The sequence below is a fragment of the Corvus kubaryi genome, unplaced genomic scaffold (assembly GCF_017639235.1).
Source record: "Corvus kubaryi isolate FWS band 111438036 unplaced genomic scaffold, C.kubaryi_AGA036_p1.0 37398, whole genome shotgun sequence".
NCBI classification, from domain to species: Eukaryota; Metazoa; Chordata; class Aves; order Passeriformes; family Corvidae; genus Corvus; species Corvus kubaryi.
Window position 1 is genome coordinate 53,870,333 of NW_024581137.1, and position 27,607 is coordinate 53,897,939.

Below are 27,607 nucleotides of genomic sequence, written 5' to 3' on the forward strand. Positions count from 1 at the left end.
ACTAATATAAAGTCAAGGAGAAATGTTTTCCTTCCAAGAAGCTGAATATTTGCAAGATTAGCCCAGAAAAATTGATCAGCTCTGAGCAATAGAGATGAGACACCCAGTAAGATGTGAAAAGGAAAGGTTAAGATGATGAAATTATGATATTAAGGAATACAAATAAATTATCATAGTTTAATTTGAGCAGTGTTTGGCTTTACTCTCTAACACTTCAGGAATTAATTATTCCAAGTGGCCATTTTACACAATTCCTTATGGAAAATACCTTCTGTTTCTCCTCAGGAAAATGATATCTTGGATTGCAGCAATACCTCAGGATGTAACAACTTTCCATCACCACCTCATACCAAGAATACAACAAACAACCTGTCTCATATTTCTAATTAGCAAAGAACTTCTGAGTCATAGGGGTTAGAGATACCAAAGATTCCCACCATAATGCTCACATTTTTCCTGGGACAGAGAACAAGACAAAACTGGATGTCTGTGAAATTGTATCCAGGGGATTGCCTTAAAAACTACGAGACCATGCTGCACACATTATGCAACCCTCTCGCTGAGAAAATGACTCAGGAGGATCACTTTCTTTGCCTGAATCATTTTAATCAATAGCCTTCTGAGAAGGAAATGTCACAGCAAGACAGCAAAATGTCTGAGCCTTCCTGAAGGCATCAGGAGTTGTGTATGTGCGTACCAGCCACAAGTTCCACACGGCACCTGCTCCTCTGTGCCTGCACAAGGGCTGGGTGTTTCATGGGATAAAGGCTGGAAAGAAAACAAGTAGCTTAACATCCCACTGGCATTAAATATGACAGTCCTGATGTGGAGCACTTTGTCTTAAAAAAACCCAAACTTTCAGCCATTTAGGCTTTAATGCTGCATAATGGTACCTCAGCTTCTAAAGGAAAACAGAAATTGAGGGAATCTTGCTCTCTCCACTCATTTTTTAAGCGGTGGCACTGTGTGGGCAGATGAACTCTGTACATGTGCTCGGCTGGCCTTCTGATCACATTTGGAAATGTTGATTCCTCTAAGTGATGAACTAAAGGGGCCTGAAAGCAGCAGATGCTGAACGAAGTAGATGGACAATCACAGCAGGGGAGCCCCAGTGACTGGCAGATCCAGAGAAAGCAAATTTATATTCCATTTTCATTCTTTCATTTATCTCAGAAACATTTGCTCTGAGTAAAAAAAAATGTCAAAGGCCTGCCCTCTTTAATATTTCCCCTGTTTAATGCTAGCATAATCACTCAAAGAGGGTTAGATGTAACGGGAAGACAGCCAGCCAGCCAGCGTGGGGGCAGAGGGGGGGCTGGCAGTCTGCAGCTTAGGGGATGCAGTCACCTGGCAGCCTGCCTGGAGCTGGGACTCCCTTCCCTTTCATAGGGAATTGCAAAAAATGTCAATTTTCATTACAAATGACTTTGCGAAATCTTCCACAAAATGGAGTTACCTTTCTCCGACCTGCTCTACTCACAATTAATCCAGTTATGGGGGGGGTTAGTAAAGCTGGCGAGGGTGAGCTGGGATGGTCTGGGCTCTCACAGACCCAAGCTGGGATCTCAGGAGAAGGGGAGCCCCGAGCCATCAGTCTGCTATAAAAAATACAGGCAGGATGTTTTGCTTACTTTATACTTCAGCACAAAGAAGAGAAATAGCTCTAGGCAGTGCTAAGAAAATCACAGTGAGATTTTGCCTTTTTTTAAGCAAAATTTTGCAAAATTTGCTTTGTAAAATTTCTCTCTCTGAAAAAAAAAAAAAAAAAAAAAAAAAAAAAGTGTCTCTCTGAAGATTTTCTCTGCCTGCAAAATTCCTGTCTAATTTCCTGATGGCACCTGGCACAGCCCTGCTCAGCCCTGGCAGGTCTGCAGGAGCCGTGTTGGCAGGAGGGATGTCAAGGGCTAGTGTTTCACTGCCTGTGGTCTGCAAAGGGGGAAAGTGATCTGCCAAAAGCAGAGTGAGGAGCAGACACCTTGACTATCCCAAGTGCCAGGGAGGGTAGTGGCAGCTTTGCCACCTGCTTTGATGGATACTCGGTTGCAAAGGAATTTTTTTAAGTCATCTTAGAAGGCCACAAATAGTTGAGCAACAAGAAGGAATGCTGGCTGCAAAGTGAAGCTGGATACAGTCCTGTGAGATGATTTCCAAGCTGTCCTTATCTACTGCTTTCTGCAGAGAGCAAGAGCATGGGTTTGGAGCAAGACAGAGCCAAACAGATTTCTGCTTAGCACAACAACAGAGGGAGATTTGCCAAGACACATCAGCTGAAAAGCTGAAGACAGGTCTCACAGTCTAGGGGAATAACCTCAACCTGCCCAAGAAAGTCCAGAGCTAAAAATAACAAGGACCAGGGTAAAGGAAAAAATCCATATGTGGCATAACCCATATTCTAGGACTGATACAAAATGCCTGGTTATTGCAACTACCTACCCAAACCTGCCAGCACAGGATGCTTCTCACTAAAGGCAGGTCTCCCATCTGCAGTGTCTCTGTGGGCTCCCACCGTGGTCAATGGTTACTACAGTCACAGCCCTACAGGCCACAGTTCACCTTTTCCAAAAGTAAATGTCTTTACAACATCACATTAATGGGGCTTAAAATTGTCCATTACTTTCCATTGACTTTAAAGGGAGACAAGGACAATTGGCACAGAGAGACTCCTACGCTGTAAATACCTGAGGTTAGGTGACGTGAATCCAGCTTTGAGATACTGCAGCCTTTGTTCTCACAGAAGTAAAGGGCTTTTTTAATCTCTGCTGTGAGCTCCTCAAATGCAAACTTTGCAGCATCCACCTTTCAGATTCTCCAGATCACTCATGTTCCTATAGGATATTTCTGCTGCTACCACTAGGTTTTAGGGGAAATTCACCATGCCATAGCTAGATGGCCTGTGCCTTTTCTAAAATTAAAAGGATTTTAAACACTAAGTTTTAAAGCAGTAGCATGTGGTAGCTTTTAAACATAACTCAGAGAAAGATGATTAAAGAAAAAGCTTCCATTTTGGGGTAAGTGCAGAATTTTAGTGCCCCCTGCATCACAAGTTGTATCACGTTGCCCTTGGAAAGGCTTTTCTGCTGTCCCTGCAGCTTGGCTGCAGACTGTCACTCTGCTTTTCCTCGGAGAAGTGTGGTCTGTGCTTGCTTTGCAGCTCTACAACCATCTGCTCTGGCTTGCACATTAAGTTTCCCCTCAAAGCATCAGCCATGCTTTGCTCCATGTCCCCTCCACCCTGGGGTTTTCAGAGGACCCAGCACATGTAGAAAATGCACTGCAGGCACCTTCCAGCATAGCTATCAACCCATGATCAAACACAACTCTATTTCCCTCAAAGATCTTGCCCAGCTTTTTTCTGCAGGTTTCTTTTTTAACGTAAAAGTCACTATTAGTCACCAAGAACTGCTGCCTTTTCATTGCTTTACCAGAAATCCTGAATAAAGCTCATTAACCTTTCTCTTATCTCATTTCCTTAAACAGGTATCTATCAGGAATAGCCCCAAAACACGGCTTTAATGGTTACTAATAGCATTAGAATATGTTAGCTTGACAAAAATAGACGCTTGTTCTTCATTCAGTTCTCTTCAGAAAGAGGTGGTCATGTGGACTTGCTTGACAAAGTAAAGCAATGCTGGCAGTGTATCAAAATGGGACATTCCCAAGTCACAGCCAAAACTTTAAAAAGTAGGAAATGCACCCCTCAGGTGGCTCTTCATGTTCACACTGACTTACCAAATTGCCTATGTACAGCATGTGGTCAAACTCCTTCGTCATCTTGTAATGCTCCAAGGCCATGAAGAGCGTGTTCAGCACAATGCAGAGGGTGATGGTGAGGTCGGTAAATGGGTCCATTACCACAAACTTGACAAATTTCTTGATTAAAACCCAAAGCGGGCAGCAATCCCAAATGAGGAATTTAACAGCAAAGTGGTTCCAGCAGGGAGGACATTTCTGGTGTGATTCCTCAAGCTCTAAGTCACAAGCAGTAAAGTCACAGTCAATTCACACTGAGCTATATGACAAGAGAACACTTAAAATGACTCATAACACAGAGGAAGGCCCACAAATTACCCCGAACTTTTTACAATGATAAAAATATTTCTGTCCTAACAGGTTGGCAAATTACACACTTTGGGGTTTTAGCCAGTTGACCTGCACTTAGCAGACAGTGACCTGTTCTGGAAGTAATAAACTTTTAAAAGTGTCACAGGCAAAAAGTGAGAATCACACTAAGTATGTGAAGTCCAATATTATATATAGGCTTGGATTCTTACGCTGTTTTCCATTTTGCCAAGTTCAAATGGATAAGAATACACTATCTTCATTTAACTTAGACTGGAATATCATTTCCAGGTCACACTTTCAAAGTATCTTAAGAAATACCTTTTAAAGCAGATAAGAGATGAAAGTTCTTAAATCCAATATTTAGAGATGGTTTAAGTACTTGAGAACCAGAGTATCCCTGGTTATCAACAGAGTTTCTGTCCTCGATGTGTAAGCCAAAAAGGCATTAAATATCTGATTTTTCTGAAAGGCCCACATATAAAATCAGGGAGCCCATAAGCCAGTTTGAAAATGCTACTAAAACTCCAAGGTGCTTTTTAAAGGTGCTCTTAAAATATTGCCTGTAATACAACTTTTACATGCTCATTTTACCTATGCACAAAAGAATTGAAATAGCCTCCTAAGTATAATTTGTGTTAAACGGTGAAAAAAGAAAAGCCAAAAAAGACAGTTAATGGCTAAAAGACAATGATCAGCAGAATTGCTTAATGCTTTCCTATTCTGATTCCTTTATGGGCATGGAATGCTCTATTATGGTTTTAGTCTATATAATTAGAACCTGCACTGATAACAGGAAAACTTCAGCCAAGGCTGTTATTGCAATCAGTTCATAAACAGCCTCCTCTCTCCAGGCAGGAAGCATTTGGGACAAGGGGAAATGGCCCCAAGCTGTGCCAGGGGAGCTTCAGATTGGGTATTAGGAAAAACCTCTTCACTCCAAGAGTGATTAAGCACAGGTGGAGTCACCATCCCTGGAAAGTGTTCAAAAACCGAGTGGACGTGGCACTTTGCAATGTGGTTTGGTGGGCACAGGGGTATTCAGTCGAAGGTTGGACTTGCTGATCTTGGAGGATTTTTCCTCAGACTCTCTGATTCTTTATCCACTTTCTTCAGAGGACAACAGAACTGTGGTATTAGGTGTCTTCCAGCAAGCTTTCAAAATACCAGATGGTGTCCTAAATGCAAAGGTTTTACCCAAACATCTGTGCTGTTCTGACATCTTTGGGAAATGAAATCGCTCCCAAGAAATGACTCTTTCCAGCCTCCAAACAGAGAGCTTACAGGTAAACCCTAACATTAAGTGAGAACCATAGATTTCAATGCAAAATCCTAATTTTTTTTTTTTTAACTTGCCTCTGAAAGCAATAAAGGGTTTAGGGCAGTCAAATCCTTATGGACCTAATTTTCCAGGTAAATCTAGAACACATAGATGTATATCCTTATTCTTCACAACATAGGCCCATTTAAGTCCAGGTTGCTGCTAAAAGGGTCGGTTTCACCCTTCTCAGCCCCAGCCACATGTTATTTCTCTGCCCTTTTGCCAGCTTTTGTGCTCCTGGACCTTCTGGGTGAGCTGGTTCTGCTTGTTGATCCAGCTGAAAACCCATCATACAAAGTGCAGGGACACAGCAAGAGAAGGAGGAGGGTGTGACTGTCCTCTTTTGGCAGTGATGTTGCATGAAAATGGTTTAAATCAATTAAGAATCCACATCCTTTCCCACTACAGATGATCTCTGGAAAACACAAAACATCTAATTTTTAAAAAAAATCTGCAAAAGAAAAAGTAAAATTAGCCTCTGTTTTTTCTGCTGCTGTTAGAAAAATGGTCAGAAAAATACAATCAACATTGTGTTGGAGATGTTTTTCCTCTTATTTTTAAATTTAAAAAGAAATAGGTCCTTTCTTGTCAGCAAGGCTTTGTAATGTCTGGAAAAAACAGGCAGCTGTTGGCTACCCAAGAGCTAAGAGCAGAAACCAAATAAGTAAAGGGGAAGGGATTTCTGGTCCAGCTGTTTCAAAGTTTGGCACAAATCTTACAGCCATGAATATGGTTAAATCCCGTGTCATACTTAATTCTGATTTGATATTCATTGTTAACGAGTATTCAATTTCAGTGACTAATGAAAGTCTGGGAGTTAGGAAAGCTTTGATGAGGATTTCTTCTATATAGAATGATAGAATAATTTAGGTTGGAAAAGACCTCTAGGATGATTGAGTCCAACTCTTATCCCAGTCCTGCCAAGTCCACCACTAAACCACATCCCTGAGTGCCATGTCCTGAATTATCCTAGTCTGGATGGCCTCTATTTCTGTGGTATAAAGGAATAGAAAAATACCATTAAATAAATAAGAAGTCCAGAAGTCCAGGCCTTTTAGGCATTCTTAACACATTACAAGAAAGCAAATCAATCACAAGTTAATTGCTAAAAACCCCACAGAAAACAAGTAAAACCTTTGCAGACTACATTAAACACTGAAATACACCAAAGCGATTATTTCTCTATTAAGAACACAACCCTTTATTTATCCAAACACAAATATATCTTCTGGCCACAATACTGCTGAATATAACCATGGGGAGGGTAAAAAACTGAGGAAGGGCTTTCTGGTTCCACACTGGGCTATTTCTAGCTCCTCTCTGTAAAGCATCTCTTAGGTGAGTCCCTCTGTCGTGCCTTGCCTTCCTATCCATCAGCCACATAGAGAATTAGGCTGCAGGAGAATCCACAATTTCCCATGCTACACACCATGTTCTTGACTGACTTTTTCTGTGTTCTTAGGTGCTATTTCCTCTCTCATCTCTGTTTGCTGTGTAGGAGACACGAGAAAGTGTAGGAAGGCCTTCCATGCTACAAGATTGGGAATGTGGGGTCTTGCTCTGAGTTGTCTTGGTGAGAAGAAATTTGTGAGAGCAACACGCAAAGTTCCTGTCTGTGGACACTCAGAAGAGGAAAATCCTCCTGCACCTCGTGAAAAGAGCAATGGAAAAATTTGTTGAGAAGTATTTACATGGTTAAAGGGGTCCTTTGAGCATCCTTGAATTTCACGTGGGACTCAAACACGCTACGGTGTCCCTGTTGTGAGAGACTTTGAGACTTTTCTCCCCCACAATTTGGATGTTCTGCATGTGGCTGGTGACTGCACATGCCAGGATTTCCATCAGCCCCAGAGAGATGAGACACAAACAAATGTAAAGTCAGTCACCCAAAGCCAGGCTGGTACTCCCCTACCCTGCACCGTGGTGAGCCCTGTGTAAATCTAACACCACGACAGCACAAAATCTTAAATCTTACAGCTCCAATTCTGATTATATAGCTTTTTTTTTTATTTTATTTTTACAAGTCCATGGGTAAGATAAAGATCATATTGCCTCTGTTATAGGGGTTGCAATAACTATCCTTAGTGCCTTCTTTCAAAACGATACCAGGACATTTTGTGTCACTTTTTTTCCTGCCTTTTAACATGGACGTGGCTTTGAGTTGGGAAACTGAGGATGTCTCTTACCTTCCAGGGCACTGGTGATGATGCTGACAGCACTCACTGCCCTCTGCCTCTGAAAGGGCTCGTCCGAGTGGTCCACTGAGGGCCGGTGGGGCATTAAAAGCTGTTTCTTGCTTGCCTCGTCCGAGGGGGAGGTCTGTTTAAGGAACACACTGGATCAGCACGGTAAAACCAAGGCAGATACTGGGTAGAAATTTCAAAACTGCCTAAGCGTTAATTTTCTCATCTGAAGAGTCCAAAGCTCATTGACTTCTGAGTTAGAGACATCCTGATGGGGCACAGCTTTTGAAAATGGCACTTTTGAGCAATTTTGGAAAATTTGTTCTGCCCTTTACCTTCATGTAAACTGTGGGTGAAAATCAAGGAAGGCTTATGATGCCAGAGGAATAGCAGTGCTGCTTTCCCATGCTCTTTGCTTGTGAAAGAAGGCCAGCTTAATTACATTAATTAATCTATTATTTCTGAAATGTGTTAACTATTTAATCATACAGCTAGGAGAGGAAAAGGGCGTGGGTAACAGCTCGATTACAGACCTCTGATATCATACCAAGCAAACTGACTCCCCAACACGTTTTTTCTTGTTCTGAAACACTGCCAAATCTCAGGAACATATTGTCATTGTGGTGATCTTTGGTGTTATGGATTCTGAAGCTCCATAATTAGGGGAGAGACTTAGCTTCTTTTTCTCGGGAAAAAATTAATAACCTAACCCTTGTTCTCATATTTCTCAAGGAAAAGCTTAAAAAAAAAAAAAATCCCAAAGAAATCAAATACCAGAAAAGCAGAACTGCCAAACTGTCTTTGTTTAATGTCTCATTTTAAATTAGTTTTATGCTTTTTGTAGGCTTGGGTTTCTGAAGTCAGACAGAAACACAGTACAGCTGAAGACACACACTGCATTAAACACTTTATATTGTCAGCTCACAGGAGCAAGATGTTAAGGCTTCTATTATTACAAGCTCCCACTTCATACAGAGAACAAATCCCACTTGGTTTACTCCTCCAGATCCCATCCAGGTGGAAAGAAAAGTGGTGGTTGAGGTGCAAGAATCTGGGAAAGCCAGGTTCAACATCATTCTGTCACAGACCTCCTGGTTGAGACCCTCAGTTTCCCAAAGTAAGTGTTTAACACTCCCTGCCCTGGTCCTCCAAGCATCCAGGCTGTGAGGTCTGAGACACCGTGTAACAAGACAGGTGTAGACAGATGGATCCTGAAGCTCAAGGAAATGGGAAATGAGAAGAAATCCCTACAAAGATGAGAATCCCTGGTTTATGCAGATATCAGACTAGTTGCTTTAGTTTCTCCATAGACAAATGAGCTACAGGAATTAGATTGAGTCTTCTGGATCTTCTCATCACTTGGGTCTGAAATAGCCCTGACCTCCCTGATCAGCTCCCCGGTTGCCAACTGAGATGTGCCATAAGCAGCAGTTCCACAGCTGTTTGTGCCCAGGGACCCAGGATCCCTCCTCTTCACCACTTCTCTACCAAAAATGCTCTTCAAGAAAGGCAATTCCATGAGAACAGCAAGAAAGAAAGCTCTACAAGCTGTCTTTCTGGAGTGTGACCGCTTCAGGGCAGGGGATATCCCCAGAAAAGGGCAAAGATGTTTGGCCACTGGTTGACAATGAAAATTGTAACCAGGATGCTGGTCCCATGTCACTTCAAGTACTGCAGTTAAAAATACCAATCACTGCAAGACCAGAGAAGGATAAAGATGTTTAAAGCAAGCACTTAAAACATTAGCTGGGTCAGGAAAGCAGTAATGCTTCAAAATGGCTTTTTTTCTCCCCCGAAAATGTCCTTTTTTAAAAAAACAAAACAACTCAATTGCCTCATTGTCCATTGAGTTACTGACAAAGTCATCTCAAAAGGAAAGTTATAATTAGAAACTCTTCAAAGAAGTCCTACTTGTGCACAACAAGAAAACACTCTCTCCTTGGCTTAGGAGCCAGGGAATACCAGGAATGGTGTTTCAGATGCATTAGTTCACTTGATTTCCTTCACCTCAAAAACATCCAATAAAAACCAGAGAAACAACAAATGTTTTATTAATGAAGAAAGCATCTCCAAAACTGCATAATCATTCACAGTAGTTTGGAATACATAACAAATACATGGTAGCAAAAAGAAATAGCTAGACAGGGAGATGAAAAACAGAAGGGAGACAAATTTTTAAGTAGAATAAGTTAAAAAGAAAACAAAAAGGAAAAGCAAAGAAAAAGAGAAAAAAACCCACAAACCACAAGTTTGCCTCTCTCTGTAAAATGGAGCATAAGAAAAACTCAGATTTCAAATCCCTCTGGATTATTTCACTCTTTTTAAGCTCTAATGTCTTCCCATCCCGACCTGAAGCATAGGATGTACCAGTAACATGTCATCAGACAACCTCGTTCCCATGAGTCCTTTATCTGAAAGCCGCCTTTTACTCACAAGTGCAAAGAGGTAGAAAGTCAAAGGAAAAACATTCCGAGGTTCATTCCTCCTATTTTCTTTTATTTAACTAAACCAGGGTACTGAAATGTCCAAGTTAAACAGGTTTGGCACGTCTTTCATTAAGGAAACAGCAGGGAGTGGACTTTTTTCCTAGGTTTGACATGATATTCCCAACCCAACAAGCTTTTTAAGTCCCACTACTTTTGGTTCCAGCCCCTGCATCCTCAGTCCTGCCACGTGTGTCACCAGAAGTGATCCCCAAGACTTCAGGAGTGCTTCTGCAGTCAAGGGGATTACTTTGCAGCCACCCTTCACCTGCAAAGGGTATTTCAGAATGAAATGGCTCCTTCCTTCCTTCATCTCTGGAGAGGGGATGGGGTGCAATTTGCTGCTGGCAAAGGGTACCCTGTGTGACAGCCACCCACTCACCCAGCAGTGTGTGTCCCCCTGAAGGATGGAACCCCAAGCCCCTGGTCCCTGCCAGCCCCCTGGCACCAGGCACACAGCAGAGGTTCATCCCTAGAGCCCCTCCAGGTGAATTGCTTAAAATTATTAAAGCTGGATAAGGAAGTTGATGAGCTTATGCTCTGTGTAAAGAATAGATGTGTGTGGGTTTGGGTTTATATTATTATTATTTATTTTAGAATAGAGATAGCTGACATTCACACAAGGAACTGACAGCTTTTGCACTGTGAGACAGAGAGCAGTTCCAGGAACTGGACGAGCAGGCAGCATAAAGGCTATAATCATCCCTGAGAGAACACATATAGGCACAGTTGCTCTTTGTTCTTATATTCCTCTAGAAATTAAGCATAAAATAACAGCAGTCTCCACAGTTATGCAAGGAGTCTCCGTAGGATCCAGATGAGAAATCACAACGGAGTTAAACATAGGCACCTCCAGCAGGACAAGATTATTTGTGTTGCTCCCTGATTGACTGGAAATGTTCCTCTTTTGGATTAGCTAAATTCTATAGAGACAAATACACTGTTCAGTAATTTACATGTAAATGAGGATGTATAACAGAGTTATATTTTTCTTACTGCCTACAGTTTTGAACTATGTCAAAACTATTATGGGAAGATGGGCTTCCACATAGCAGCACTTTTAAAGACCGTTTCTGGGAACAGGTTTAGTTTTCCTTGTACACTTTTTTTTTTTCAAGCAGAGAAAGAGGTGGGCAGGCCACACCATGTACAACAGACCAAATTAAGGCAACAGCACAAATATTTAACGAAATTGGAGGACATAATAGAGCACAGCATTAAAAAGAAACCATTTAATTTTGGGGGTGCTTAACTATTTGAAGAGATGTGCCATAAACTAAATCAGTTTGAAATATTTGTACCAAATCTGAGTGATTTACCCTTAGGATGTACAAAAGCAAAGTTTAAAATGAGCAGGAACCAGAGCTGTGGTGACAACTCTGTGTGACAGCATCAGAGGGCTGGGTAGCTTTCATCCACATAACTCACTGGCGGATTTTTGGATGACTTATTCTGTTGACCTTTATTTCTGAACATGGAAACTGCTAACACTTTCCCTTTTCACCAGTCCTGTGGCAAAGCAAGAAGTGAAAGAGAGAAATTTTACCTCGGGGTGGTTTTAGACTCAACAAGAAAACCTCAAACCAATGTGGTCAGCAAAAGCCTTTTATGCCTAGCTGAAACAAAACCCAAGGTCTTTTCTTTTTCTTCTTTCTTTTTAAAAGAATATCACAAAAAATAAAGTTATCTAAACTTCTAAATCTTTATTTCAGTCCCTTGATAAACATCTTTCCCTGTCTCAAGGGCTCACTGCCCAGGTACTTTCCCTCCTGCCAAACTAGCAATGCTCAGTATTTCAAGTTTCCTAGAAGAGAAAACACAAGAGGAAATTCAGGAAAGGTAGTATGTGCAAGAGGGTGTCCCCAGGTTACTCCAGCCTCATTGCCCATCCCAAAGCCGTGTCACAGGCTGCCCCACCCTGCTCCTGAACTGATGGAAAGCTTTGGTGAGGAGGTGCTCCAGGGAGAGCAAAGCAGTGCAGATCACCAGCTAACAGCCAGGGCCCACTTGGAAACCACCACCCTTTCAGTCCTGCATCCATTTCCCTTCCACTTCCAACCTCTGGAATAATTGCAAAGTCAGGTTAAACTAAAAATCTTGTGATTTCCCTGCAAGGTTACGGCTCCAGCTGGATTTAGGAGGCAAGAAGGGATGTGTTTTGTGTGTTTCTTAACCCTCTAGAAGTTCTTGACAGACACAGGTGGGATCTCACTCAGCCTCATCAGAACCCATGGATAAATTGAGCTCCAGGTAACAGCTCATTAACCAAATCCAATTCTGCTCAAGCATATCAATACCTTGTGAAGGGAGGTGTTATTCTAACCTCTTAACTAAGAAACACCAGAACACAACAGAGCAATGCAAGGCTACAAATAAATACTGCAGAACCTTTAGCTTGTAGTGTGCCCTGAAGTTACTTACATAATGTATAGATTTTCTCTAAATAAAGCAAAAGCCAATATCCCACCCAGCTATCAGCAGGAGTGTAAAAAACATATCATTTTTCAAATCTCTCAATTTCAGGTCAAGACAATAGCAATTAGGACTTTTAGCATAGTCACCAGGTCCCACTTATGTCGTATTTACACCGGGCTGAGTTTGATAAAATCAGCAGCTGCGCCACTTGAAGAAAGCTGATAGCAAAATAGGACAGCCCTGACTGAGTGCTCTTCAGGACACAGTGGAGATTTCCAGAATAGTGACTAGGACTTGTCATGGGTTTCCTGGGACAAGCTCCCTGCACCCCTCAGACTTGGTCACCTCTTGCTTTTCCCCTCCGGGTGATGACTGCCACACCCAGACCTGCTTTGTGAAGGGTATTTGAAGACCACACTTTCAATTGCACTACTTTGCTCTTCCTATGACCTCTGCAGGCTCTCTGGCTTGAATCCTCACTGCAGTGAATCCTCGGTGCTGCCGATGGCAGCTCCCCACAATGCTGCCACTGCTCCTTGTGGGAACTCTCTTGTGGCGTGGGGACACCCATAGGTGTAGCAAAGTGTGCAGAAGGTACAACATCCTCCTCTTGCTCAGGCTGTGCACTGAAGCCCCTGGGGACTTTCAGGACTGCTTTGATGCAGAAGAGTTCATGGGCAGGTGCCACTCTGCATGGACCATGCTGATTATGGTAAGCAATCCCAATGACCATCCAGACTGCCCCAGCTGATGAGACTGATGGACTTGAGCACCATCCACTGAGATAACCTAAAGTCCCCCCTTTTTCCTCAGCTGTGTTTAGGAATTAGGGAGAGGAGATGGATAGTGCAAACAGACTCGGTTTCTCATGGAAACCCACTCATCCATCCGTACCAAGCAGCCAAGGCCGTCTGAACAAAATTTGAAACTGGCTTTTTTTTCTTACATGCTTTTCTGCAGCCAAGTGTCAGGATGTCACTCCTCTGAGTCACCAGCCTGAATAGTGGGATAACCTGCTGCAGCCACATCTCTCTTGGGAGAGGGCAGCTGAACTGCACAGATGTTTTCATGTCAGCTCAGCTGCCACCTGCAGCCATTCCCATGGGCAGATGGCCCTTGGCTGGGACAGGGGGTAGCAGCTGCAATGACACAAAGGCATGGAAGTTGTTCATTGTGGTCCCAACTACTTTGCCTGGATTAAACTGTTCAGGCTGAATTTTGCTAAAGCTGGTGAGGCTAAAATGCTCAAAAGCGGAGAGTGACTGCTTGTGCTTTCCCTGAGAAACCTGAGAAGGGCCCACTTTGAAATAATTTGTGACAGCTATGGGCTAAGTCACTATTTGTGACTGAAGGACTAAACGCAAAACTAGACATGGTCAGATCTTGTTTGATGTTTGCTCTGTCCTTTAAATCAGAAGTGCTCCTCCAAGCTTTCCCCAAATCAGAATTCAGCGATCTCCCTGCTGAGTAGCCATCAGATGGGTCTGTGTTAGGCTCATCAGATACCACAAAGTGACCTAAACAAGTGCATCTTCAAAACCTAATGTTGTAAATTGTGTTTTTTTCAGCTCCATCAACCCAGGTGTTGCATTTGCATGAGCAAAGCCACAGTTACACCTCAGGAAGCTGCAAGTCAGGGCTTAACCCATGTTAGAGCAATGCATTTTCATGGACTGGCCCCTTCATTTCTTGCTCATGAGAGATACAACAGATAGCCCAAGTGGGTCCTTTTTCACCATGGGCTCACACTTGTCCAAAATAAACAACAGCAGCAGGGTCGGTGAGGTTAATGAGGTAACTGCAACTTCACCCGGCAACATCTTTCTTTTACCTTCCCCAAACATATCAAGAGACTAAAAAGAGGACAAAGCTGCTAACTAAGAACAAATTCAACTTCAAATTTTAACATGAAAAAGGTGAAAATCATCAAATGCAAAGCCCAGAAACACGCTGATGTATCTCCAAGCATGCTGAGGGGTCAGATTTGCTATTTCCTTCTGCCTGAGCCACAGCTGAGGCTGCATGTTTGTGCACAGCACTTACAACTCCTGTAGTGACTACATCTGTACAGCCATGGGCCCCTTGCCAATTAGCTTTTAACTCCAGCTCACATTTTCTGGATAGATTAGATACCAAACCTGTTTTGCAGAAGACACAGTATCCTTCACATTGCATCACTGGATGAGCATCTGTTACTATAGTGCCTGGGTGTTATTTCCTAGATGACCAGGGAACTGCCAAGTGAGCTCACCCACCCGGGCCATTCAATTTTCAACATCCATTTTTTCAAAAGGCAGGAAGCCGACAAATGAAAATAAATGCCAGCAGAGCTCAGAGCCTCCCCATCACCTCAGGACCCAATCCTGTAAAATACCAATATTTTCTGTGAAAGGTTGAGTGCTCTCATGCTTTGCTAAGCTTTTTCTGACAGCTGGGACAGCCTCAGCAGACTGCAGAGATGCTTTCCTTGCAGAGAAAAGGGGGACATCCTCTACTCATCTACTGAGGTCTTTTGACCTTGGTTCAGAATTTTATTTTAAACAGATGCACAGATTTTCTTCCTTAGTTCCTTTAAAACACAGCTTTTTTTTTTTTTTTCCTTTTCTTTTTTTACAAAGCTAAATCCAATAAAACCTCCCTATCTACAAACAGTGTTTCTGTTGCTCAGTTGTTCAGAGAATAGTCCCAGGACTGGTCATCCTTGTCCACAGAGAGTAAAAGTAGGATTGCTAAACTCCTAAATGAAGGAAGGTGTGAACATCTGAAAAAGCAGCAACAGTCTCAAAACTGTCAACAAAACAGATAATTCTCACACCAACCAGTTTCCCACATGTAGCACGGCCCCTTCTTTCCTCAGTAGTGTGAAAGTCTATTTGCAGAACTACAGGGGATGCCCAGATAGGTGAGGAAAAAAATTCAGTCCAAACCCTGAAAGGAATGAAGCTGCTTGGCTCTAGAGAAAAAATTTGCTTCTCAATTTACTGATAATCTGACACCACGGCTGGGATCCATCTCACTCACCTTTCTCTTCCAGAGATAACTTGCCTAATATATGTTATAATCACATTTGGTTTTTTTTCCCACCAATGTAACCTGGTTTTGGCACCTTGTTACTCTGAGTGGGCTTTATCTCACCTAACTTAAGACTTGTGGTCAAAGTGAACAGAAAGAAGCACTTCCAAGGAGAGAGATTATTCTGATCCATTTTTGATCCCTAAAATGAAATAAATCCTGCCCACACTGACTGTAGCAGTGACCTCTATCACTTTAAAGACTGTTGAGAGTGATGAGCTTCAATGTAGATTATCTATGTAAAAAAGAGATAAATTCCCACCATCTCACTAGCAACCTGTCCAAATTGCTCTGCCTGAGTAGCTGCTATTTCCAAAAACACCATCTCATGGTGTTGCTCTGCAACAAAGATGCTGGCAATCTGCAAAAGGGCTGAAATCTGTTGATCATCATTTCCTGAGTGTAATTTGAACTGGGCACTAAAACCTTCTGGAAACTACCTTTGGACTGTAAGGAACAACCCTCTACAAGTAGCCCAAGAGAAGACCAGAGGTCAGATGCAAACAGAGAGCAACCAGAGAGAGAAAACAAAGTTGCAAGATGGCAAGACTTCACTGAATCATTTAAAAACCGTCATTTTCTATCCACCAGACAATGTCAGGTATACGAAAGTCAAAAGAAATCAAGATTAAAAGTGTCCCTTCAAGAAAAGAAAGTCCATGTCAAACCCAAGATTTAGGTGTTTGCCTCCTGACAGCTCTGAAGAGAAAGTCTTACCAGAAGGCAAGAACCTCTCTAGATACACATTTCTCTGTGAATCAACTCGTTGTCCTCCCACCCTGCCTGGAGTGGTGGGTCTGGGTTTCTCACTGTAGGATCCGTATCGTGTAAATAAATTACAGCAATCTCCAACAACATTTAGAAGGAAACAAGAGCGCGAATCACATACAAAATTATAAAGTACTCACCAGGTCGCCTGTCCCAGGCTTTTCCATAATAACTGGGGGGAGCAGTAACCCTGCAGGAGAAGTAGGGTCTGGGTTGAGTGCCCCGGTGCCTCCTCCTATCAGGGAAACCACACCATTGCAATCCACTGAGCTGTTCCTTTTGCCCGTCTGGGTGTAGTTGGGAGTAGTAGGGTGAGAACTATGGCTCACTTGACTTTGCACGCTTGGACGCCTCCCAGATCTTGGAATTAAGAGAGAGCCCCGGTGGCTTTCATTTTCCCCAGCGATGCTGATCTCATCATCGGCAAAATCTGTCTCGGAGCAAGTGTCTCTGCCACGGAGTCGGAAACTGAAAACGCTTCCGTGGCTGGTTCTGCGCTTCACCAAGTTTGCACTGGGACCATAACTAATGCCAAGGAGAGTCTGGAAACCCCCAGAAAGGAAAAAGGGGAAGAGAAACAACATTTTGCAACATGTCTGCAGGAGCAAGGAAGTTCTGGGGGAGAGCAGTAAGTTCCATTTTAAACCAAGTGCTTCAGAGAAAGAGAGACTTAATTACAGGTATTCAGACTCCGCAAAGTTAAGAGGTTGAACAGTCATTCCTGGCCATCAGGTATTTGTCTAACACTTGACAGTTAAAGATGTACTGAAAAAGGAAGGGTCAAGGTGGCATTCAGCTCACAGTGTGATACTTCCTTTGCTTCTACTCCCCCCCATAGGACCAGTGCCAGAGGAGCTGGGAAGGCAGCACAAGGAGTGGAAGACAGGAGCAGGGAAGGGGATCCATCTCCAATCTACTGCATTATCATACATCTTCATAACAGCTAGGGAAGGAACAGTGCAGTGGGAGAAGACTAGATAAAGAAATAGGGCAGGAAATGAACTGCAGGGAAAATGAGAAGAAGAGGGAAGAAGAAGAAGCAGAATACGACGGAAGAAGGTGATAAAAGAAAAAGAAAAAAAAACCAAAACAAACCAAGAGCAAGAAGAGGGATATGGTTTATTAGTTTGTAAAATGATTATCTCAGTGCACATGGCTGCTTAAGGGCTAGGTAACCTCAGTACACAGCAGTCTCCCTCACTCAAATATCAGCCTTGACGATCCACTCTGACGTCAGTTAGTGAGACTGCAACTCTGCCAGAGCATCAGCAAGATGTAGCCAAGGACTAAACACACCTAAAATCTGGCAGAGTAAAAAGGATCTTCAGAAAATGTGTAAGGAATTCGAGTCTATCCCTTTCTCTTCTCTCTAAAGAGGAAATTACTGGAGTAAGAACATTTAGGCGGAATATATTTTTTAATTTATGCCTGCACAGAATTTCCAGCTTCTTCAGAACTTTCCCATGAGCCAAGTATCTATGAAGAGAGGTCAGATTGCCACAGCACCCACAAACCAGACAAATCAAATGAAGCCTGATTTCATTTTGTGCTGTAGCTTACACCACTGAGTTATGTAATGATGCTATTTAGTGACACTGGTACATGGAGGAGTACAAAACCCAGGCTCTCTCTAACTAAAAACAACCCATTTGGATTGCTACCAAATTTCAGCTGGTCAAAAATCCATGCCTGGGTTTCCATGGCACAGTCATTGAGACTGATTTCTGATGGCAAGACACTTCCAGCTGCTCAGATAGCATCTGAATGATGATTCAGCCATATTCCCTCCAACCATGCCAGACACAGCCTTGCAGAGAAGATTTACTATGAGCTTTGAAATGTGTCCCCCATGCTTCTCATGCATATGACATCCAGGGGCGAAAAGTGAAAACAAGGAATACTAATCTGAGAAATAAACTGGAAATGCACAGCTCCAGTCCACGGTCCTTCTGGCATGTGGTGTCCTGAAACCCATTCAGAATGAAGCTAAAGAGCAGTTCTGGCTTTAGCAAAGGTGTAATTTGTTACACGACCTATTCGACCAATGAGACAACAACAGAAACTACTGGATTAAAAAATGCATGTCATTTACAAAAATCCAGCTCTGGGTAAATTTTGTGAGCTGGGGAGTCATTAATTGGTCACATTTATTTACATCACTTACATGTTTTCTATGAGCTTTTTATGGCTGCCAAGTATCCCTAAATTCACTGACAACAAAATAGAAAAGGACTTAGCCCATTACATGGCTATTCAAAACAACAACAAAAAGTGATTTAAACTTTGCCCTCAGTTAAACAAAGACAAATTATCTGGAGCTATTTATGATCCCTTGATACATACAGCATGGGCAGATTCATATTCATGCATGTCAGGAACATTTACATAAAACCTTATTTAATAACACTGTCACTCTGTTTTTCTTCCCTGCAATAGAAAGTAGAAACAAGTGCCACAAAGTTTTGACTTGGAGGCAACTAGCAAAGGAATATAAAAATGTTAATAGCGTCTTTGTATAATATTTAAAAAGCCCTCCGAGACAAGTTTCCTCCTTTTCTCCTCCTCTCTTTTATTTTTAAGCTTTGTAGGTTTCCTCTAAGATTTTTTTTATCTCTAGTAGGGATAGGATAGATATAATCAGATGAATGAAAGAAAATAAACCAGATCGAGGGTAATATTGAAGCAAAAAAAAAAAAAAGGCAAAAAAATTTGAAAAAAACAGGTTTATAAAAATGTTTAATGGACATTTTTAATTAATTTTTAAAATAAAGTGGTAATATATTTCCTTCCACTGCTCTAACACAGTCTGCAGTGTCTGCTGTGTTAATATTAGTTACAATATTGAATACCTGATTCCTATAAAAGTTTCAGCTTTAATTGCCTTGTTCAGAACCTGGCCTGTCCAGGAAAGCACAGTGTGGAACAAGTGATGTTTCAGACCATGGCTTACCATCCTCCTTTGACCATCATCGTAGTCACACTTGGGATTCCTTTGGTCTTCCCCATACTCATCTGCCCCCAAAGATTTCTTTTTCTTTCGCTTATTTCTTCTTTCTTTTCCACTTTTAGGTGACATTTCCAATGAACTGAGTGACATTGAATCAATTCCTTTAGCAGCTAGTGCCTAAATCAGAAGATGGTAGAAGGTATGAAAATTCTTATTTCAGGATTGCAGTGGAAACTAGTACTTACTGCTCAGAAATTATTTTTCATTTTAAATTTTAAGGTTGTATAGGAGAGATATTAAACATTTCAGGAGATAATCATAAAACTTAGGAATGGCTGCATAAAAGAATGGCTTTTATGTGGAGTTCCCACACAAGACCCTTTGGCATATCACGAAGGAACAGCCTGTGTGCACACGGCATGCACACATCTCTGGAGTAACACTTCTGGTGCCAGGCAAAGAAAAATCGCAAGCTGGGGAGCCTCAGATTAAAGTCTCCCTGGACTTCAGCCCCTTGAAGTGGGACTGCTGGACAGGAGGGCAGCCCAGCTGGCTGCTGGGATTTTCCCTCCCCTGTCACAGAGGGATGCTAGGAACAGCAGGCAGCTCAGCCAGCACGTTTCTGTAAACACTCATCCCGAGGAGCAGCACAGGCAGCTGCGATCAGAGATGCAAAGGGAGAACCATGGGCTTAACTGGAGATAAGGTGGCCTTTGCTGTGCCATGTGCTCCCACGCTGTGCTGTCTATCTGCTGGGATCGCTGCAGGAGCAGGCTGATAACACACCAGCTCCTGGGAGCCCTGCAGAAGCCCAATTCCAAAGCCTGAGCGCTCAAAGCCACAGCCTTGGGAGCAAATGAGCATCCAGGAGGAAAGACTGATAGGAGCTGCGAGAGCTGGGGCCCCGTCCCTGGCACAGGCAGGAGGAGTGAGGGGGCTCTGAGTACAAGGGTCAGGTTTGGAGGTGCTGGAGGTGCTGGAGAACCACATCAGTGGCCTGGGGACCAGCCCAGTGCAGAGCCCCCAGCTGAAACACCTGAAGAGAGTGAATTGTTAAAAAAAGCCTCTCCAGGTTCCCCAGAACAGGAGAAACAGATGAATCCTCAGTGCTATTGTCTGTAAGCCACTAGAATCAAACAGGCAATCATCTCTCCACTGCAAAATACTCCCTTCCTCCCACAGGCATCAGTCCAAGGAAAGTGAAGGCACTTAACAGCTGTGTAAAGAATCAATCATGTATTTCAAGGAGTAGTGGTAGCTCTATCAGGCTGAGAGCACAACAAAACTTAATTCCTGTGGGAAATATCTTTTATAAGCAAGCTGCTTAAAGCAGAGAGGAGGAGGGCTCAGACACTGGTCTAGGCTGTTGGCTTGATTTTTTTTTTTTTTTGAGTCGATTGATTTAATTGCTCTGCTGAAGTGCTTTCTCTTCATAAAGATTCGGCAAGTCTTTTGGTGTTAAGCTCAGATTTAGGAATGTGTTAGACCAATTGTATAAATTGACTGATAGTCCCCAAGCAGGTCTATCAATTATATTTATGCTCCCTTTATACTGCACAGTGTAAAAGCTGGCCTGAAGAGTTTTGGTTTTCCTCTCTTATTGCTGTCATATTTTGTTGATCTAGAAAATAGTGTAGGTTGTGCTACTAAGCATTCTGTATTCATACTGCAAAATAGGCTAATTTTTAGTTTATTAGCATTTTCTTACCTATTGCTTGGGTTGCATTGTTTCTGTGCTCAATACCTCTGTCAGATATTGAAAAAGGATTTGGACTGAATTGTTCCTCAGGGCATGGAGGATCACAGAGTCATAGCACAGCTTGTGATGGAAAGGACCTTAGAATTCATCCAACCCCCTTGCCATGGGCAGGGACACCTTCCCAATTTACTCAGTGCTCCATCCATCCAGGGCTTGAGGATGTCCTCATGTCCTGCCTATCTATCCTTTCTGTCTGGGTTCCTGTGGCTGGACCACATCCTTGTCCTCAGGCACTGCAGGCCATAACCCACTGCAACAACTGCAGGGGCAGGAAATGTTTGTGGGACCAAGTATGCCTGGCAAGGACATGTGATGGCTGAAAGAAGGGAGGAAAGTTTAGTTCACACAAGCCCTGACATGGGGATCATGCAAGAGACAGTTCTTGAGGCAAGAACTTAATGGTACAGTGAGGAAGTCAAAACCAGTATCTTGATCAAGGTTTGGAGAACCAGATTAAAACTGAGTAGCTCTGACTGGGGTGAGATATCTGAGCAGGACATCTGAAAGCTCCATGGTGCAGCCACCCAATTCCCTTTCCTGAGCCTCTTCTTCCAAATGTCTACTTCGGGATTTGCAGAAGTACCGGACTTCATTAGTGAACATGACGGACCCAAATCACTCCACTCCTGAATTTCCTTCCCATAAAACTAGGATAATACTCCAGGAGTATTGCAAACACAAATGAGCATTTTTGAAGCACACAGAGTCTGAGCAGTGACAAGGGGCACTGAAAAAGCTCGGAGGATGTTAGTCACTTCCTCTTCCAAGCATGCTTTGACTGCCTGAGCCGGGAAGTCTGCTCGAGCTGGCCTAAGGCAACAGAACAAATGATGAGAAAGCAAAGAGCTGCTCTCGAGTCATGTACTGCCCACTCTTTGCACTGAACAGGGCATGGGGAAGATGAGAAATGGTTGGCTAAAGAAAAGGCTCTATTATAAAGCATATAGAGAAATGGGAAAAATTCAGCTTTTCCTCTGAAAACTTTCTTTTTTGCCACATTATAGTTTCTGGGCTTAATGTTCCTTTTTTTGTGTACATACGGGCTTAGTCGAAATCAAAGCCTTCAAAATGAAATTCTTAAATATCTTTAATTAGAGTTGGGGCTACCAAAGTTGACTGTTATTAGGAAGAGCTCAGCTGGAGTCAAAAACACACGAAAATTTCTGAAAAATAGGTATGAGTTGGAGCTCAGTTTGCTCCCTTAGGTTATGGCAGAGAATTACTCTGTTCAGAGTGCCTGTATATGGACTAAATTGCATTTACCTATTACTTAAACTATCAAAGAGGATCTTTAAAAGGACTTAAATGATTCATAAACCACTACTAGCACTTTGTCAAGAGTGAATTGCATTTTCTATTTTCTTTCCAAGGATTTAAATGCGCTTTGGATTAGGCCCTGAAGGCATATGTACCCAAAAGAAAATTATGTATATTAGTTTATATTGTGTTTCAAGGATTTATTTCTCTGAACTACAGTGCTACGTGTTATTTCAGACTAATTTTCTTATTGTCTTCTTGTTCACAGCACCTAAAATGTTCTCTTCTGCTGTTTAATAAAAGCGTTCTACCCCACACAAACCACATGCAAATTAAATACTGTTATTAAGGCTATAAGGCTACATCCACCATTTGACCTCCCTGGTTTGTTTAAATTTATGACATAACATTAAATCTATACCCTTTGCATAATTTGCAGATCTTAACCTCAAGGTCTGCCTGTTTACTTTTCCAGGAATGAAACTGTATGTGCTTCAAAGAGGTCATCCTACATCTTTATCTTCATTACCAAACAATTGGGTATTCATGGCAGGTTGAGCAAGACAGTGAGGAAACCGATGTGTGCTAAAGGGATGGTGGAAGGAAGTTCAGCTGGGGCTATGGCTGAGCTACCAAAACAGCTGGTTGGTGCTCAAATGCAGATGTAGTTTTCCCACCACTAAAACATCTCACATGCCAAACAACATAAATTTCTCCGCTCGCATATGGGGTACGGTTAAACCAGTACAGCTCTGGATATGTATACTCCAAATGGCCCCAATCCTAACAGGGAGAACTAGAATTATTCTTTCAGAAAAAAAAAAAAAATTGCTATAAATTTGTCCAGTACAATAAACTGCTTTCAAGCAACTCTTACTTTGGTTATCACACAAATGTAAAATAAAGGGGACGTTAATCTCAAAGTAACATTTGTTCAAGTCACCTAAGGCTAATCATGTCACATAGTTCACTGACCTCCTGCTCTTTCTTTAACATCTCCATGGCTTCCCGAAACTTTCTTTCCTTCTCCTCTGTTTCAGCAATAGTGGCTTGGTTCTGCTCCTCATATGCCATGGCCACAACAGCCAGAATCAGGTTGATCAGATAAAATGAACCCAGAAAGATGACCAGCATAAAAAAAAGCATGTAGATCTTCCCAGCAGATCTGAGAGTCTGTAAGTGAAAAAGTAAAATTAACACAGCTTTACAATGTTTCTTAAAAGAAAAAAAAATTAAAGAAAAGAAGGGTTTTTTTAAAACTTAGATTTATAATATAATTGAATCCAGCCTTTGTTAATAGTTCAAACAGAAAGCCTTTGATGAGAAATGACAACCATATACAAGGAAATAATCTTCTCACCAATAAGTTTTTACACCTTAATCAAAAATTGTGCGCCTTGCAGTGAATTAATTTCTAAAAGAAGAATGCTTTCAATGCTTTCCTCCTTTACCAAATATCTCTGCTACTTTTCTTTTAGAATAGATATTACAGCAGTTGCAGTGAAAAATTCCCCCACAGCTCAGCCTGGTTTTGTCCAGTGCGTAGAAACCATCCAAGTGGGATTCATGCTGGATCCCCTCAGATGTCTACAATCCAGGTCCTTTTTCAGGGAGAAAAAACACATGTTTGGGGTGCAATTCATCCAAATACCGTTGAGACATCAGTGTCAGGATGAGAAGAATCAAGCCTTGGGCTCTGCTGAATGTACCCCCTGTTTCTTCACCAGATTTATCGACAAAACTGGAATTTTGGGGGACAGCTTATGTGTAACAGATATGTAACAGATATGTCCCATGCTCAGTGAGTTGATACTACTGACAGAAAACACTGTGTGATAGTATAAGGTCAAATAATAAAAAGGTACTGATGTTCATCCTTATTTACTGTGATAGTTTCTGTCTTCCAGAGTTGTACACGTAGCTCTGTGTCAAGTAAGTGAATACAGTTGTTTAAAGAATCTTCAGTTTCATTGTTTTACATTTTCCTGAAGTGAAATTGTGTAACTGGCTGTATGTGAAGCTGAAATCCCCCAAATCTTCAGCGATGTGTACCTCAGTACCTTCAGAGTAGTTCTGTCAACATTATCCCTTGATTTCCTTACGATCACGTTCCAGTTTTGGCAGGTTTGAGATGCAGCAGCAAATCATCAGTGTCCTCATGGACAGAGAATGTAATTCAGTACCAAACTGGCAGATGTAGTTCTTTGGGGTTTGCACACATTTCAGGAAATGCATGCTGAAGTGAGCATTTACTCCGAGACCACCGTGCATGTGACTGTGAGCTGAGTCTGGATCTGTTTATGCCTCTGTCAGGTGTCCACAACGAAGAGCTTGCAGCAGGGGGAACTGAAATGTGTCATGTAGTCTTGCCATTTTCTGAATTTGTGCTCATCACCATGCCTGGCAAAATCAGATATGCCAAGTATACAGATGCTTCCCTAGCCCTTTCTTGAGCCGGACTCGAAAGATTTGTTTGTGTTACACCATCCAACAAAAAATCACCAAGTGGTGATGTGGTGATCTTCCTCAAGCAGTGAACTTCATTTAGACTCAGGTGAATTAGTGTCCTTCTCTCAGCACCACTTTTTCTCAATTTGCCCAAACACCCAGCCTAATGTCTTCGAATATCATCACTTTTAATAAATTAATTGTAAGAACTGATTGTCCTCCTCCAGAAGATCTGATCATCCTTCTCTAGAACACACACAGAGCACAGTTTACCTAATAACCAGCAATTCTTTCTTTAACTATTATATATGCCACTGTAACAAGATGATGTGTTTATTTATACTTTTTAACAGTAATAAAATAACCTGATACCTGTTGGTAAAGACGTTCCCAGTAATCTTGAGTCATAAGACGGAACAAGGAGAGAAAGGCCCAGCCAAAAGTATCAAAGCTTGTGTAACCATGGTCAGGATTTTCCCCAGCCTTCAGACATATATATCCCTCAGGGCACGTGCTGCAAAACATCAAATACAATCTATGAGATGCATTTTATCTGGCTCCAACATGGAGAAACTGATTTCCAGGGAAACACATTGAATGCTCTTGGTTAAGAGCATCAATGGTAAATTCCTTCACTGTGTAAAACCACAGGAAATAGGTGATGCTACTTCATGATACCAAAGGTCTTTGCAATCTTATTTTTACTTTGAAAGATTAAACAGAGAAATAATAACCATAGCACAGGGTGCAATGGCAAATAATACCACCTAGCACTTCATATATTTGGAACAGACTGGAATTAGGTGCCTAGACAGGACTTTAGTACTTAAATATAGCTTCTCTTAGCACTTCTTCCTAATTAAGAATCAAAACCCTGGTGTCTCCTGTTACAATTGCAGGTAACACTGTGATGAGGAACCTGCTCTTTTGGTTACACAGCCTGACACTGGCTGGACACCACCAGCCTGTGCTATCAGAGCACCTTCCTGATTGCTTCCTTTGCCTGACCTCACTCACCCCCCACAAGGATTAAATCTTTAATCTAAGAAACCCAGGCCTTTGTTCCACTCACTGCCACAGTCTGGGGTCATGACATTTTTTCTATTTCTGCCAGGAAAAAGCTTTCCTTGTGTGTCTTGTAGATTACTGCATTAAATGGCATGCAGATAGTATGAATTTCTCTGGCTCTCATTAACCTTTGAGGCTCTTTACAAGTAATTTTCTAGCCCCATATGCCAGAAGAGATAAAAAACACACTCAGTGGTACTGTGTAAGCACTGAACTGCATCATCAAGTGAAACACAAGGCTGAAGAGATCCTGGGTCAAGGTGCCATCCTCTCTCTCAGAACAGATTAGTCAAAAACCCCCTCGGCTCCTGCACATCAGAAGCCACTCTCCAAAAATAAGGTATGACCCATTAGAAATTGAAGACATAGAAATATGCAAAGGCTTCCTTCTTTATGTATCCTAGGAAGAGACTATGAGATCAAGTGCCCTGGAGCCCTATGGTATTTGGGAATTCTTTGGGTGAAAACTAACATCTGGAGAAGCAGATCTCAGCAGAATGTGCAGCTACACCAGCTCTCCCTGTTCTCCTTAGCCTTCAGACAGAGATGAATCTGGTACAATTCCCTGCAAATTCCAGCTGCCACAACTAGGGATGGCTGGAATATGAGGGATTTTGGACATCACCAGGCATGTAAAGTGTATAGCTCTTAGCTTCATTTTCTCCTAGAAAAAAACCCTAGAATTTCTCAATCACTGCTATTTTATACCAAAGCAGAATATTTCCACAATTTAAAACACAAAGAAGAAATATAAATAATGCAAACTAATTTTTAAAACACCAGAAAAAAGAAGTTGACCCCTGAGAAACCAGAGTATGCCTCAGTATAAAAATCGGTATTCTTTTACTTTAAAAAATATAATTTTTATACAGATATAAAACAAACTTTTAAAACACAGGATAGCAACCTGTATGGTATATTGAAATGAGAATATGTTGCTATACAAATCTGTGGTGTCTGCCACCACCCTTAGACATTCAACAGCACTTTTAGAATCTTAATTTTATATCAGTAGTGAATCACAAATTTTAAAGTAAGTCTGCTTTGAATGCTGATAAAAGGAGTGCTGAAGCATTGCAAAATGTGTGCAGATCCTTGTTTACAGTAGTTTTCAGAAAAAGCAATGAAAAACGAACAGCTGATGTTTAGTGAATTAAATGTAACACACAAGTGAGGGTATAAGAAGTGATTCTGTCACCTTAGGTAGAACCAAGATAGCTTATACCAGCTGAGAATTTAGATAACAATTATATCTCACAAAGAAAGAAAAAGAGCCACTTCTAATTTTTTCCCTGCCAGTCTAGAAAAGCCTCCTTCTAGATCTTTCCTACTTCTACTACCTATTTTTTCCTAACAAGAGCCACATTTGAATAAAAAATACAGTAACATTACTGAGTTAGAAGATAATAATGTGCAGAAATCTCCTATTTTTTCCCCCTAAAATATGTAGATGCACATTGAATCTCAAGGAATTGTATACCCATGTCCTTTTTTGAGGCAGCCTTTTTCATTAAATCTCCTCTCTCCCAAAGGCAGCATCTGCTGTCACTCTGCTGTAGAGACATGAGATTTCTGCCTGTGATCTGCTGCTGCAAAGAACCTTCAGCACCCGTGACGTGCTACTCAACTGTTCAGGAGCTCTGAGAAATGGATTCTGCAGGCTCCTGAGAAGGAAATTCCCCTTGCTGGCTCTAAGACATCATGTCTACACAGGACATGAACATTTCTGTAAGGCTGATTATTTCTGCCATGAGAAAATGCCTGCTCTCACGCACTGGGCTTGGTTGGAAACTTTGTGATCATGTCCAGAGGTGCAGAGTCCTTTCC

General features: G+C 41.9%; 1 protein-coding gene across 8 annotated transcripts in view; it reads right to left on the bottom strand.

The window, feature by feature from the left end:
* Positions 1-27,607, bottom strand: part of LOC121671600 (sodium channel protein type 5 subunit alpha-like) — a 215,225-nt gene that overhangs the window by 98,385 nt on the left and 89,233 nt on the right. For 6 of the 8 annotated variants that reach the window (XM_042043574.1, XM_042043573.1, XM_042043571.1 and 3 more), the window contains 6 exons: positions 25,085-25,226; positions 23,240-23,437; positions 19,252-19,425; positions 16,442-16,843; positions 7,567-7,699; positions 3,730-3,968 (listed from right to left, as the gene is read on the bottom strand). In XM_042043574.1, the coding sequence (XP_041899508.1) occupies positions 3,730-3,968; positions 7,567-7,699; positions 16,442-16,843; positions 19,252-19,425; positions 23,240-23,437; positions 25,085-25,226 (1,288 nt within the window). Of the gene's footprint in view, positions 1-3,729; positions 3,969-7,566; positions 7,700-16,441; positions 16,844-19,251; positions 19,426-23,239; positions 23,438-25,084; positions 25,227-27,607 lie in introns of those variants that run through there. The other 2 variants (XM_042043575.1, XM_042043578.1) reach the window with 2 other exon arrangements.